This window comes from Sebastes fasciatus, chromosome 16 (genome assembly GCF_043250625.1).
Source record: "Sebastes fasciatus isolate fSebFas1 chromosome 16, fSebFas1.pri, whole genome shotgun sequence".
NCBI classification, from domain to species: domain Eukaryota; kingdom Metazoa; phylum Chordata; class Actinopteri; order Perciformes; family Sebastidae; genus Sebastes; species Sebastes fasciatus.
Window position 1 is genome coordinate 15,454,467 of NC_133810.1, and position 13,586 is coordinate 15,468,052.

A 13,586-nucleotide genomic window follows, 5' to 3' on the forward strand; every position below is an offset into this window, starting at 1 on the left:
TTTTTTAGGTGAGCCTTTCTTTTAGGTGACTAAAATAAGTTTTTTCTGCCAGCCCCGTCCACAGCAGTACATTGCTTTGGTTCCGGTAACTTCTGTCTGCTTCTCCAAACTGGGGGCGTGCCGACACTCATCTACTGTAGATAATACACTGACTATGCATAAGTACCTACATACAACCCCACTTCAAAAACACTCAAACTATCCCTTTAAACCTCACTGTCTTGGATTGATTGCACACTTGAGTTAGTTGAAAACTCACCTAGCTATTTAGTAAACCCAGCCACTAACCGCTGGCTCACTCTCCCCCCATCACTCTTCCAGATGGTTGTGAAGACCTTCATGGACATGGACCAGGACTCTGAGGAAGAGAAGGAACTGTACCTGAACCTGGCCCTCCACCTGGCCTCAGACTTCTTCCTCAAACACCCAGACAAGGACGTGCGTTTGCTGGTGGCCTGCTGTCTGGCAGACATATTCAGGATTTACGCTCCAGAGGCGCCCTACACCTCCCCAGATAAACTCAAGGTACGGCGCTGAAGATTATGCTCAGACAAATAAAACAAAATACTGCAAAATTACATCACTCCACTCCACCGGGATTACTCACCGTTTTAATTACGTAACCCTGTTGCATCTTCTCTGAAGTATTCACTAAACACTGACAAATTGATTTGTATTTTCATTTGCCAACTTTTTTGGAAGTTGGCCTGAAATTTGTGCAGCATTTGGCTGGTGACTTGACACCACTCGCACCTTTTTTTTATAGAGCTTCTAAACACAAACAGCTTATTAGACAGGCACAAATCAGCAATCAGTAAGTAAGTCATAATGACGACATCTGTGTGTGTTTGTGTGTGGAGCATTCACTGTGTGTGTTTCTTTCTTGTCTCCAGGACATTTTCATGTTCATCACAAGACAGCTCAAAGGACTGGAGGACACTAAAAGTGCTCAGTTCAACAGATACTTCTACTTGCTTGAGGTATGTGATGGTGTGTGTGTGGATCAGTGGTACGGTTGGGGTTTGATCGTATTTTAATCAAATTTGAATCCAGCATTGAATCTGAATCCTTTAGAATCCCTCGTTGAATGTAATTGGGTTTGGCTTTATGTACTTTATTGATCCCAAATTGGTAAACTCTTGTGTTTGCAGCAGCAGGTTATCCAGGCAATGTACAGGAACAGTAAATACAGTGGCAACTGCTCATAGTGATCAACAGCTTAAATTGATCAAAAAGATTGGGACAGAATCATTCCTATACAAACAATAATAATTTGCTTATAGTGTTCATTTTGGGTCTTTTCATACACGACATATGGAAAAACATTTTTTTTATCTACATTATTATTAATTTAGTTTTTTACTTTGCTATCTTACTTTGCTTCGCGGACCGTCAAATTTAGAGAAATGTCAATTAGAGGGTTAGACAACAACAAAAATTCAGTTATAATAATCATCCGCTTATAGTGCTTAATTTGACCCGGACAGACGTGAAAGCGGTTAACACTATATACATATCAACACTAGAGATAAATATCTATCGTATACATAATATAAAGAATATATTAGAATACACTATAAATATACCAGACTATTACAACTAGCTTAGAAAATATAAACATAGAATAACAATAACATACTATATACATTAGCAAAATAGTGCAAGTTACAATTTTTCTTTTAAAATAAAAATTAAATGCGGTAGTAAACCAATGTGCAAATTCAACATGTGCAAGATTATTACAGGACTAAAACAGAGTTGAGTGTGGTTGTGAGAGAAAGCTGATGGTTCTCTGTTAGACCGAGGTGAGGTGTTGTAGAGAGTTATTGCTTTAGGCAGGAAAGATTTCCCGTATCGGTCCTTGTGACAGCGAAGCTGAATCAGTCTGTTAGAGAAAGAGCTCCGCTGTCTGTCCAGTAGGTGGTGGAGAGGGTGGTCAGGATTATCCATGATGGATAACCGTTTGTTCAGTGTCCTCCTCTCCACCACAACTTCAAAAGTGTTAGGTTTGCAGCCAATTACAGAGCCAGACCTCTTAATCAGTTTATTAAGTATTTAAAAAAATGTATTGAACATTATTGTGGAAAAAACATATTATTCCAAGCAGAGTATTTTATGTCTGTAGTGGATCTGTAAGGATGAAGCTAAGACATGAAATGTTGAGGATAAATTGCCATGGTAACTTATGCCAGACTTATCCTTATACCTCCTTTATTAAACAGACTTTCTTGTTGTAAGTAAGCCTGGCTTAACTGGCAATCTTTATGAAATACCTCTATGGATGAAGCCTGGTTTTGGGTGAGATGCAATTTGTAGCAGGTTACTTTGCCATGTAAACATTTCTCTACTTTTCACTGTCGACAAACTCAATTGCACTGTTTGATGAATATCATTTGTTCTCTTGTATTAGAAGTAATCCACTGTCTATCAGGCAGGAAAGTGAAAAGCTCTTTTTGTACTTTTTTTTTGCTGGTGGAATGATATTTAATAGTTCATAAATGGCAACACGGACACAATGTTAATGTGAAAAACGTAACCTGTTCAGTTGCTGCCTGGCTTGTTGACCCAATGGCTCATTTTGTGCATATAAGCATTGCCATTTGTTTTTCACTCAGTGAATTTGAATTTCATATAGTATTTGACCTCTGATCTTCTGAATACATTTTCTAATGTATGTGTGTGTACTCAAGATCATATGTAATTGTATCATATTAAATAAATGATGTTGAGGGCGAGTGTAGAGACATAGAGGAGGAAGCAGCAGTGACAGAGTTTCATTCACTCTCCTGTGCAACAGAAGCTTATAGGAAACATGGTTATCTATAGCTGCAGTGATCTGGCAGTTTTGTTTTTCTTCTCCTTCAGGCTGCAGCAGACTCTCCGTCTGACCTCCTTAAAATAGATAATAAATGTTGTATGGCTTCCAAAAATCCCTCAGTATTTTTAGCATCCTTTTTGAAGAATATGTTCCTCTGAGGTTCTTCATTAATGGTTCAGTTTGCTTTTCAGTCTAATTGTGCGTTTCAATTTGCTTTCAAAGTGTTTTTCATTTATGGGAGTTTGCCCCTGGTGAAATCAAAGGACAAGTTGAGTCTAATTGGAAGTAAATATGTTTTGATTATAATAAAGATTGTGATCAAACAGCCTGTGATATAAACGGGGCATAATTGGACAATCGGAAGCAATTGTGAGACTCAGTTTTAATGATGCTAATTGCTTTTCACTTCATGCAACAGCAGTGAAATCCAAATTATTAGCTTCAGTAGCCATGAAGGGGTATATAAGATGAAGTTGTTTAATGGAAACCTCAACTAATCTCAAAACAAAACCAGATAACATTATGCTCTCTGAAAACAGACGGCACAAAGAACGCTGACAAAAGGTGTCACTCATAGTGATGAACCTACAGAGAATCATCACCTGAGTGAGCTTCAGCTCATTGTTTAGCTGCAACTTTACAGTTTTGATTCACTCTGCTCTCATAGCGTCTTTGCTGCTGTTTTCAAGGAAAAGGCTGTAACCCGCTGTACACCTGCTCAGCACCAAACAGCTGGCAGACACAGTCAGCGACTGGCTGGTGAACGAAGTGGAGCATTTAGCAGCTAAAGAGATATTTCCCTCAGGAGTTGGTAGAGAACAAAAACAGAGCTAAAATATGATGAATATTGCACTTGCATTCATCAGGTGGCCACAAACATGACTCAAAATTATTGTTAATTTCGTTCTGTAAGTGATGGATGTGTAAATAAGCAACTGTTTGCTAACAAGTTCACCATATCAACTTAAAAGGTGATGATATGTCAATGTCGTGGTGACAACTAGTTAACGTTGCCCCCCGGTTTCCAAAAAATCAGTTATTGCAGATTTAAAGAGTTAAATGAGTTGGATTTTGTTATTTGGGAGATTGTTATTGAAAGACCAAATTCTTCTTTCACCTTCCTAGTAAGGCTAGGCGATATGGAGAAAATCAAATATTACAATATTTTTTTACCAAATACCTCAATATGAATATTGCGACGATATTGTAGGGTTGACAATTATAATTATCAGTAATGTAGATATAATGACTAAGTGGGTAAAGGCAAATAATAGATCAGCTAGAACAGTCTGGTAAGTTCAGAAAATGACATAACTTTACTGTAATGCATCCTTTAAAACCAGGAAAAGACACTTATGCCATATTACGATATCCAAATTTTTATATCAAGTCTCTGATCACAATATCGAAATAATATTGATTTATTGCCCAGCCCTACTTCATAGTTTTAATTTTTTTATGTAAGTTGTACTGTCCCTAACATCCTGCCTCCTCTCTTTGTTCAGAACATAGCATGGGTGAAGTCCTACAATATTTGCTTTGAGCTTGAAGACAGCAATGAGATATTCACCCAGCTTTACAGAACGCTCTTCCAGGTCATCAAGTAAGTTTTATCAGTGTGACTGTTAGTATTTGTCCATATTTGTTGTGGTGTATAGTGTGTATGTGTCCAGTTTTTATGTTTCCCTCCTTTCTTTGGCTGCGGCAGTCCTTAAATGTTAGAAATGAGCACTCTAACACCTCAATCTGTCTCCACTGCAACATCATGAAACAGCGCAGGAGCAGTCCGGTTGTTTCTCTTTTGATTGCCCTCCCTCCTCTCATCTCTTTCCTCCTAACCCTGCTCTCAATTTCACTCTGCTCAACACAACCTTGAGGGCTGAATTCTGCAGTGCAGAATTTGGCTCTTTGCCACTGAAACAAAAATTGTGTTTGTGTGTGTGTCAAGGTTGTGCCAGCAGAATGCTTTTTTTTTTATAATATAGGAAGAGCTCTGCTTGAGATATTTTCAGTGAGCTAGAAGGTGTAGGGGAATGCAGCCCTCATGTTTGTGTGTAAGTGACACTGTCAGTGAATGGGAGGTAATGACTAGTAATGCCTGGCAGTGTTGAGGACAGCAGTCGCAGAGATACAAATCTAGGTAATAAGCGTTACCTCCCGCTGTAATGCAGATCATTATGAGCTAGTACACCCACCCTCTGTGTGATCAGTGCATCGCAGTTTGTTTATGTGAGGACAGTTTGTTTTCAAGCCGAGAGATTCAGCAAGTGAACACGAAGCCTACAAAATGCCTGCACTGATATCTGACATTTTGATTGAATCCAGTCAATTTTAAGCTGCTGCCTCAACAGGAACCAGTGTGGAATATCATATATGAAGTCATGCAGTGATGCTTCCTTGACTTTTGACCCTCTCTTGCTTTGTTTCCCTAGCAACGGTCACAACCAGAAGGTGCACATGCATATGGTGGACCTGATGAGCTCCATCATCTGCGAGGGAGACACTGTTTCGCAGGAGCTGTTGGACACCGTGTTGGTCAACCTGGTGCCAGCACACAAGGTATGTGCACAACGTATAGATGCACATGCAAACAACGGGCACGATTACACAAAAAGCTACATGCATTCATGTACACACACACACACACACACACACACAATCATACTGTGAATGTCGATACAAGTAGAGACGGCTCTGTAACTGACAGTCTGAAGTGAGTTGTCAGTATATCATTTTCCATACCCTGTAATTCAATGAGACCCCTGCAGGTGAGAAGAGGTAAAGCAGCTTAAGAGTTTGTGCACAGACATCTGTGGACATCTGTGCTGGATACAAGCATCCTAATGGGATTCTGCTCAGTGAAAAACAAGAAATTATAGACTACACCCTTATTTTGCACATGTAGTTTTTGTCATCTGTCTGAACATGTTCTCAGAGTTGCTGTTTTATTCACCAATTGTGTTTCTGTCTGTCTAGAATTTGAATAAACAAGCGTATGACCTGGCCAAAGCTCTGCTGAAGAGGACTGCTCAGGCTATCGAGCCTTACATCACCAACGTAAGATTAAACCTTTGACACACTCTTGTTTTTTTTTACACTTTTATATTGATGGCTGGATGGTTTTTTAACACTGGACACTTTGCATTTATGTACATCCTGTAATAGTCATACAATTCGCCAGAGAATGGCTATACCGAATAGTTCAAAGCTTCGAAGGTTCATTCATAATCTAAAAAATCTAAATCTAAATCAACAATCGAGTGCTGCACAGCTTTTTTTCTTTTGTTTTTTGCGTGTCTATGCATACTGCTTTCACCTGGTATTTCTGCAGAGTTGCAGATAAAGATCAGGCAACACTAATATTATTAGTATTATTATACTATTTGTAGAATTAGATTCCAGTGTTAGCTGCATAGTAGTGATGGGGCTGTTTCGGGCAAGCTTACTAGAAAATATCACATGTTCAGAATAAGTTATTAATAACTTACAGAAACACTGTGTGTAATAGTCCAACCTCCAGCTTCTCCCCTCTCTCTGTCACTGTCTTTCTCTCAAACGCACACACACAGCTAGTGCTGCGGCACTCAGTCCTCAGTCTGCACCTATGTGTATTTATGTGATGAAACTAACAAGGTATATTCATTAAAAAAAAGTTGAATCTAATATAAAAAGACTAACTTATTTAATCAATTTTTTTTATGGTGACAACGTCAAAAAATATGACGACAGACAAGTTTTTGTTTTTATTTGTCATATGCCGGTTAACACAGGGTCAACGGTACAATGAAATGTATAGGATGAACAGGTCATCTCAGCAATAAAAGCAATAATCAAATAGGATAAGATAAAATTACATAACAAGATAGAAAGACAATGATAAAAAAAATTACAATAAGTTGTAAGATAAAAGGTGATTACATAGATAAAATGAAATATAATACTATATATATATATATATATATATATATATGAAATGGGGGTTGTGTGTAAGAGTCGGTGAGAGTATCTCTGACAGTATTGCACAAATGTAATGAGAGAGGAATGAGATATGGGTTATGAGAATGGAATTAGATAAATTGATAAATAAAAAAATATACATTCGATATTCAAAGCTTCATTCAAAAACCTCAATAAAAATTTAAAATATAAACAAATGATGTTCGCTGCAGCCCTAGCTGTAACACTTGTTGGTGAAACACTGCATACTGTAGCTTCAAAGTTTGTCTCTCATAGCCTAATGATTAGATCATGATACTAGCATTGCCAGCGTGTTTGAACCAGTGCCAGCCATGCTAGAAATGTCTTGGCACTGCAAGAGGTTGGACATTAAAATCAGCTGTTGAACATAAAACATTTGATGCATCCAAATATTTGTGCCGAGGGTCACATCGTATACATGCAGCTTCAGTGTCGCAAATTCAGAGTTAACTGAGGATACTGGAATATGGTGGAATAGTCCCACAACTGGATGTAAAAAAAGGAAGATACTGCTTTAGTAAAGCACTGAATCCCTAACAGCTCCAGAGATGCTGCTCCATACCTGACCTTTGACCTCACCATAGAGGAGAAGCAAGAAATGAGAAGTTTGCAAAGATCACAATGTGAATAAATCACCTTGTAGTCTTTGTTGCACATTCTTACTTTCTCCTGACAGCTAATGTAATCTGAGCGTCTGCCTCTACATCTGTTTCATGCAGAGATATATGCAGATCCTCAAGAATGCCTTGAAAAAGGAGCCGTATGTCAAAAAAAGTCACAGCTTGAGCTTCAGCACCATGTAGGATCTCTCTGGATGTGTTATCATCAGTAACCATTATTCCTCCCTCTTTGTCCTCTTCACCAGTTCTTCAACCAGGTGCTGATGCTGGGAAAGACCTCAGTCAGCGATCTGTCCGAGCACGTCTTTGACCTCATCTTGGAGCTTTACAACATAGACAGCCACCTGCTGCTTTCAGTGCTGCCGCAGCTCGAGTTTAAGCTCAAGGTATAGTAAAACACTCTTTTCAGTTAAACATTGAGGCACCAAACTGTTTGTGGATTTCCAGACTTTTAATGTTTATAGCTGTTTGTTGTTTTGCTGAGTGTGCCTAAATAGAGCGTCTTACATTTGTCATATCATGTTGTTGATGTAATTGTTGTTACGGCACTTTATTAGGACATTTGACAGATAAATGGCATTATTATTAGATTTTTTGGTGAGTTATAGAGATGGAAGTAGCAGCAATGCTTGGGTTAATATTGGTATTATGAGTTTGTCCCCACAAAATCTGAATTCTCTGACCTATTACCCACAGAACTGCACATTTTCCACTTTCTCTGCAGGTTTGTTGATTCGTATTAGAAAGATCGAGCAGTCAGCATAATGTTGCCTCTGCAGTGTCTCATAAAGGCCTCCTGCTGATGGATAACGCTCATTAACTGTTCAGAGGGAGTGTAGATCACTGCCGTCTCCTCAAAATAATAGCTGTGATAAAATCTCTCCCCCACAGACTACACACTGTCTCTCTCTCTCATGCTCGCTCATTCATTCTCACCTTTCTCACTTTTTCCATCGTTATCTCCTCGCTCGTTTTCTCTCCCCACTGCTTTTCTTCTCTCACCTCTCTCCTTCCCACCTCTTGTCTTCCTTTGTCCTTACTTCTCATTGTCTCTGCTGTTTCCTTTCTTCGATGCTCGTTCTAAAACAAGATTGATACTAAAGAAACTGCTGCCTTTGTGTTTTGGAAGTGCTAATGTTGCAAATGTAGTCAATGTAAATGACTTGGCGTGTCTGTCCATTCGACACAGCCAAACTCTGTGCATCATCTCTCGCTCTGTCTCCCTCCTTCGCCTTGTCTCTGCAGAGTAATGATAACGATGAGAGACTGCAGGTGGTGAAGCTGCTGGCGAAGATGTTTGGAGCCAAGGACTCTGAGCTGGCCGCACAGAACAAACCCCTCTGGCAGTGTTACCTGGGCAGGTGGGTTACAGCGATGTGACTATAGCATCCACAGATCCTTAAAGGGGCTATATGTAGGAATCAGAAATAGCTAGTTAACAGTGACACCTGTGGCCGTTAAGTCGACAGTCAACGTCCTGTTGTTTGTGCTTGAGGTCCGTTTTGATACCCAAAACCAAACAAAGGTCCCTCCATGAATCGAAGGACCAGCCGATGTTGATCCTAGTCCCCCCCCCCACCCCCCCACCCCTCCAACGGTCACATTCCTGCTTTGCAAGACAGGCTTTACAAGATATAACTTTCTTTTGTGTTTCTGTGGAGTTTGTGTTGGAATCTGAGTTGTGGTGTGGGCCGGTTGTTTGTTGGCGTTTCTAACCGAACGTTAGCTATGGGCCCTGTAGAGAGTAAAGGCACTCGTGAGCGAGCATGATGTCACATCCATTAGATTTTCCTGGGGAAGAAGTTCCTCATTCTTCAGTCTACAGGCTGATAGAGGAAACCCAGAAAGTTGCGGAAGGTCTCATTTTTTAGGTTAGGTTACAACCTGTTGACACATTGACAATAAAAAGCGATTCAAAATGTTTATGCGTGTAAAAACTTACATACAGTCCCTTTTTAAAGTCTGAAAAAAATCTTAAAACACCCACACTTGATATTTCATCATAGGGGGTTACAATGTGGTTTTTGAACATGCAATTATTTCTTATTGTTGATGTTTCACTCTTGGATTCATACAAAACTGGGTTGTTGCTATACAATATAGTGTTTATTGTAGTTTCACACCATCATTACATTGACTTGTAACATAACATTGACTGATTTGTCAAACACACACTTCTTGATAGTTTTAGAAATTAGTTTTTTGCTTTATTCAGTTTGAAATTTGAGATCTGTCTCTTGGTTTATGACTTTGTTGCATTACAGTCATACATACATACATACATTAAAGTCGTACATTTTGCTTGCTGAGATACAGTGAGTGCATGCAGCAAATAACTGCTGGGTTATTTATGTTTTTACCTCGTGGAGTTACTGATATTAACATGCATTTCTTTACCCAACAGGTTTAATGACATCCACGTGCCTATCAGACTGGAATGTGTTAAGTTTGCCAGTCATTGTCTCATGAACCACCCAGACCTGGCCAAAGACCTCACAGGTAAATCAGTTGAAATGCATTGACCTCTAATAACCTGATCAGTGTTGAGTTATTTTGCCACTATATAGATGTGATACCACAACACAAATTATATGTTACAAGCTTATTGTTCCTATCAAGTGTGTTATTTATACAAAATGAGAAGCAATTGCCAGAATTTTTTTCTGTTAGAACTGGCAGGTTCTCTCACATCCCCTTCATTTATTCCTGTTTTCTTTCCCAGAGTTCTTGAGGGTACGATCACATGACCCAGAGGAGGCCATCCGCCATGATGTCATCGTCTCTATAGTAACTGCTGCCAAGAAAGACTTGTCTCTAGTGAATGATGCACTGCTCAATTTTGTAAAGGAGAGGACTTTGGACAAAAGAGTAAGTGGACAACTTTTGTATATGTTTGATCGACGATATGGCAAGAAACTTTTGTCCGGCAATATCTATATTCATCTCAATACAAAGGAAGTCTCCATTTCTGTTGAGCTTAAATATTCCCTAGTAGTAGTTTCAAAACCTGAGCAATGACAATTGTATGAGCTGCAAACAGAAAAATCTAGTTATGATTATTTATTTATACAAAAAATCTTCAAACTGGTCAGTCTAAATCCTTATGAATTTTTTTTTTACCAAATATCTCTTGCACTAACGTCATGCAGATCAGGATAGCGGAACCAACAGCTCTCATATTTTGTTCGTGGCCGGGATGCTCAGAGCAGATGCACTGTCTGCCACTGTCGTGCTACGACACGGGGAAGTGCAAATTCAATGAAAATTGTCTATTCAACCAAGATTTCGCGGCATGACTGAAACCAGTACCAGGCAATCTATGCAAGGCACAGTGTATTTTGTGCAGGAAGTGTTTGAAGTGCAATCCTACCTGCAGAGTGACAAACATCTCCGATACCAGCAGCAGGGCAAGCGAAATTGTCCCTTACCATAAGCAATCGGTTATTGTAAAGTTCATTCCGAGTGCCATTTAAAAACAGTCTCAAAAAGTTGTCAATATAACTTGCCTTAAGCTGTAGGAACCCTGTGTGTGATGGGTCTATTAACGTGAGGGAAAGCACATACTTATGTTATGGTTTGTTGCTGACATGCCTCTCTTAGAGCCTTGTAGCTCATTGCAGGGGATGGGTCTAATAGCTGGTGAGAGTGAAACCACGGCTTTATTAGATGGTGATGCATGCAGTTTGGGGTATTTCCCGTCTTCGTTGGCACATGTTTTCAGTTAGATAACATTAATCATCACCTATCTGTTTTGTATGGGTCTTTAAGTAGCACTAGCCTAGCCGCATTTGGGACTGCCTAATTCACTTTGTGGCCAAATGGGTCTTTAAGTAGCCAAAATGTCTCCACACACACCTCGTTATCCACAACAGCTCTCGATGTACAAGTGCTTCCTGCTCCGACCCGTCAAGTTTCCTCTGAAGTGAACTTGTCTCTGTCCTCTAACTCAGTGGTTCCCAAACTTTTTCACGCCAGTAACCCCTAAACCGACACAAATTAGACCACGGACCCCCATTCGATAAGCATCTGATTTGGATTTTTGCTTTTTAGGGCTGCCCTCTCTTAGTCAACTAATTGGTTGTTTTGGTCTTAGTCGACTCTCTCGATTTCTTTTGGGAATTAGTTGTTTTGAATGCTTTTTTCATGCTTAATGACTTATTTCCAAGAAACTTACGAGCACATCTCTGGTAAACACAAGATTGAATGTGGTGCTTTTTTGTGATTCTTGCGGAGACACTCAGTTTTACAATCGATTAGTCGACAAAATCGTATGAGTGTCAGTCGACTAAGAATTTCTTTGGTCGAGCACAGCCCTATTGCTTTTAGATGTCTTATTACAGAAAGTGTATGAAACCCATGACCAAAATAGTCATATATTCTGTCATTGTGTTACTTATGGATGGAATTATAGTAAAAATAAATGATTCCCCTTTTTGCTGTGGACCCCCTGGAAACCTCTCAAGGACCACTGGGTGTCCCAGACCCCACTTTGAAAACCACTGCTATAACTATATGGCTTTTGATACCAAAACATGTATTGTGTTTAGCTAACTCTCAGCCTATTTTGGAAAGAAAGCTGTTCGCTCTTAAAGGACTGCAATATGTTTTTCTAGTAATAGCTCTATCTGTGACTTGATTGTTTTTTTTAGTATGTTGTCAAACAATGTAGCTTATCGACTGTATATCAAAGTTTTTAGTTTTCTTATTGAGAAAATTCCCTATCATAATATCGTGTTTTTGGGGGGGACTACAGCCACTGTAGCTTCTCATAAAATTCTCATTTAACTAGTTGTCACGATTGGTAATGTCTCTTCCTCTGTCTTGTCCCATCTTCCTTCAGTGGCGTGTACGTAAGGAGGCCATGATGGGCCTGGCATCGATCTACAGGAAGTACTCGCTGCAGGGAGAGGGAGGGCGGGAGGCCTCTAAACAGATTTCCTGGATCAAAGACAAGCTGCTCCATATCTACTACCAGAACAGCATCGATGACAGGTTTGTGGCCACGTGTTCCTGGCAGTAATATTAAAACGTATGAATCTCAAACGCCTTGATGAATTTCAATAAAGCGTTAAATACCTTGGGGTAAGTGTTTAAAAGGTAGAGCATTTAAATATGTTCCCTTAAAGATGCTGATGAGCCTCAGTGAGTTCCTTGAGTCAATTGCTCAACCACAGCTTTAGTGTGTGCCTTGAGCTATTGGCAGTGTACCTTGAATTTCAGCACTTAATTTTGTTTGATTAATGTGTCTTGTTCCGTGGATAACTAGCCGAATGCAGATAATGACATCGCATTGAGATGCTTTACAGCGTGTGCCAAACACTTTTCACCCGTCTCAAACACAAACTGTAAAATCAGGCTTTTAAATCAGCCCTTCAGGATCTAAAAAGCGAATGCTTCTCTCTAGACTGGAACGATTTGTCACTGCAGTTTGACAATCATACAGGGAAAAAATCTCATAGAGGAAGAAACACCACCTACAGAAGCCTCAGGGCTCCATAATGTAAAGCAGTCACAGCTGCTTTCATAAGCAAGTGAAATATGTAGGATGTGTTTTTTATAGCATTAGAGGAGCCAGACTGCACACTGCAGCATCACTCACTTCACTTTAACCTGGAACATTTGGTGTGTTATAGGCTTGTGTGGTAGTCGGTGTTACACGGTGTTTGGGCACACACCGATTACATTATTTGCCCACCGCCCCCATCGTCGTTTTGCTTTTTTATAGGAATAAAACCCATTTAGTTCATTCTGACGTATCGGCGCTGTGTTATCAAAATATAGTCGAACGACGGACGCTACAATCTGAAAGTGTCTGCTCCGTACGGAGTCTCAGCTCAGAGTAGCAGGAGTCAGATTTCACACACGGGACGAAAGAGAGTTGACAGACAAGACGATGGCGGAGGATTTGGTGTCAAAGCAAAAAGCAAAAGCGACTATTTGGCAATACTTCGGATGTAAACCCAATGCTATACCCTTATAACCATAACGTTGATGAGGCAATTGTCGTGCGGAGGACGTAGCGTTCACAACCAGTGTGCACGGCGCAACGGCTCCAGGTTAGAACCTGCAGCCTCGCAGCGAAAGCTGGACCGGAGAGGCCAGACACACATCCATCTGACGTTAAAGATCACAGTAAGCGCTCTACGTATGTTGAGCGCCGTCTTTTCTTG

General features: G+C 39.9%; 1 protein-coding gene across 2 annotated transcripts in view; it reads left to right on the top strand.

Moving 5' to 3' along the window:
* Positions 1-13,586, top strand: part of pds5b (PDS5 cohesin associated factor B) — a 40,021-nt gene that overhangs the window by 11,646 nt on the left and 14,789 nt on the right. For both annotated transcript variants that reach the window (XM_074610433.1, XM_074610434.1), the window contains exons 3-12: positions 322-525; positions 894-980; positions 4,324-4,421; positions 5,251-5,377; positions 5,795-5,875; positions 7,662-7,802; positions 8,662-8,777; positions 9,821-9,915; positions 10,139-10,284; positions 12,257-12,408. In XM_074610433.1, coding sequence (XP_074466534.1) covers positions 322-525; positions 894-980; positions 4,324-4,421; positions 5,251-5,377; positions 5,795-5,875; positions 7,662-7,802; positions 8,662-8,777; positions 9,821-9,915; positions 10,139-10,284; positions 12,257-12,408 — 1,247 coding nt within the window. The remainder of the gene's footprint in view (positions 1-321; positions 526-893; positions 981-4,323; positions 4,422-5,250; positions 5,378-5,794; positions 5,876-7,661; positions 7,803-8,661; positions 8,778-9,820; positions 9,916-10,138; positions 10,285-12,256; positions 12,409-13,586) is intronic.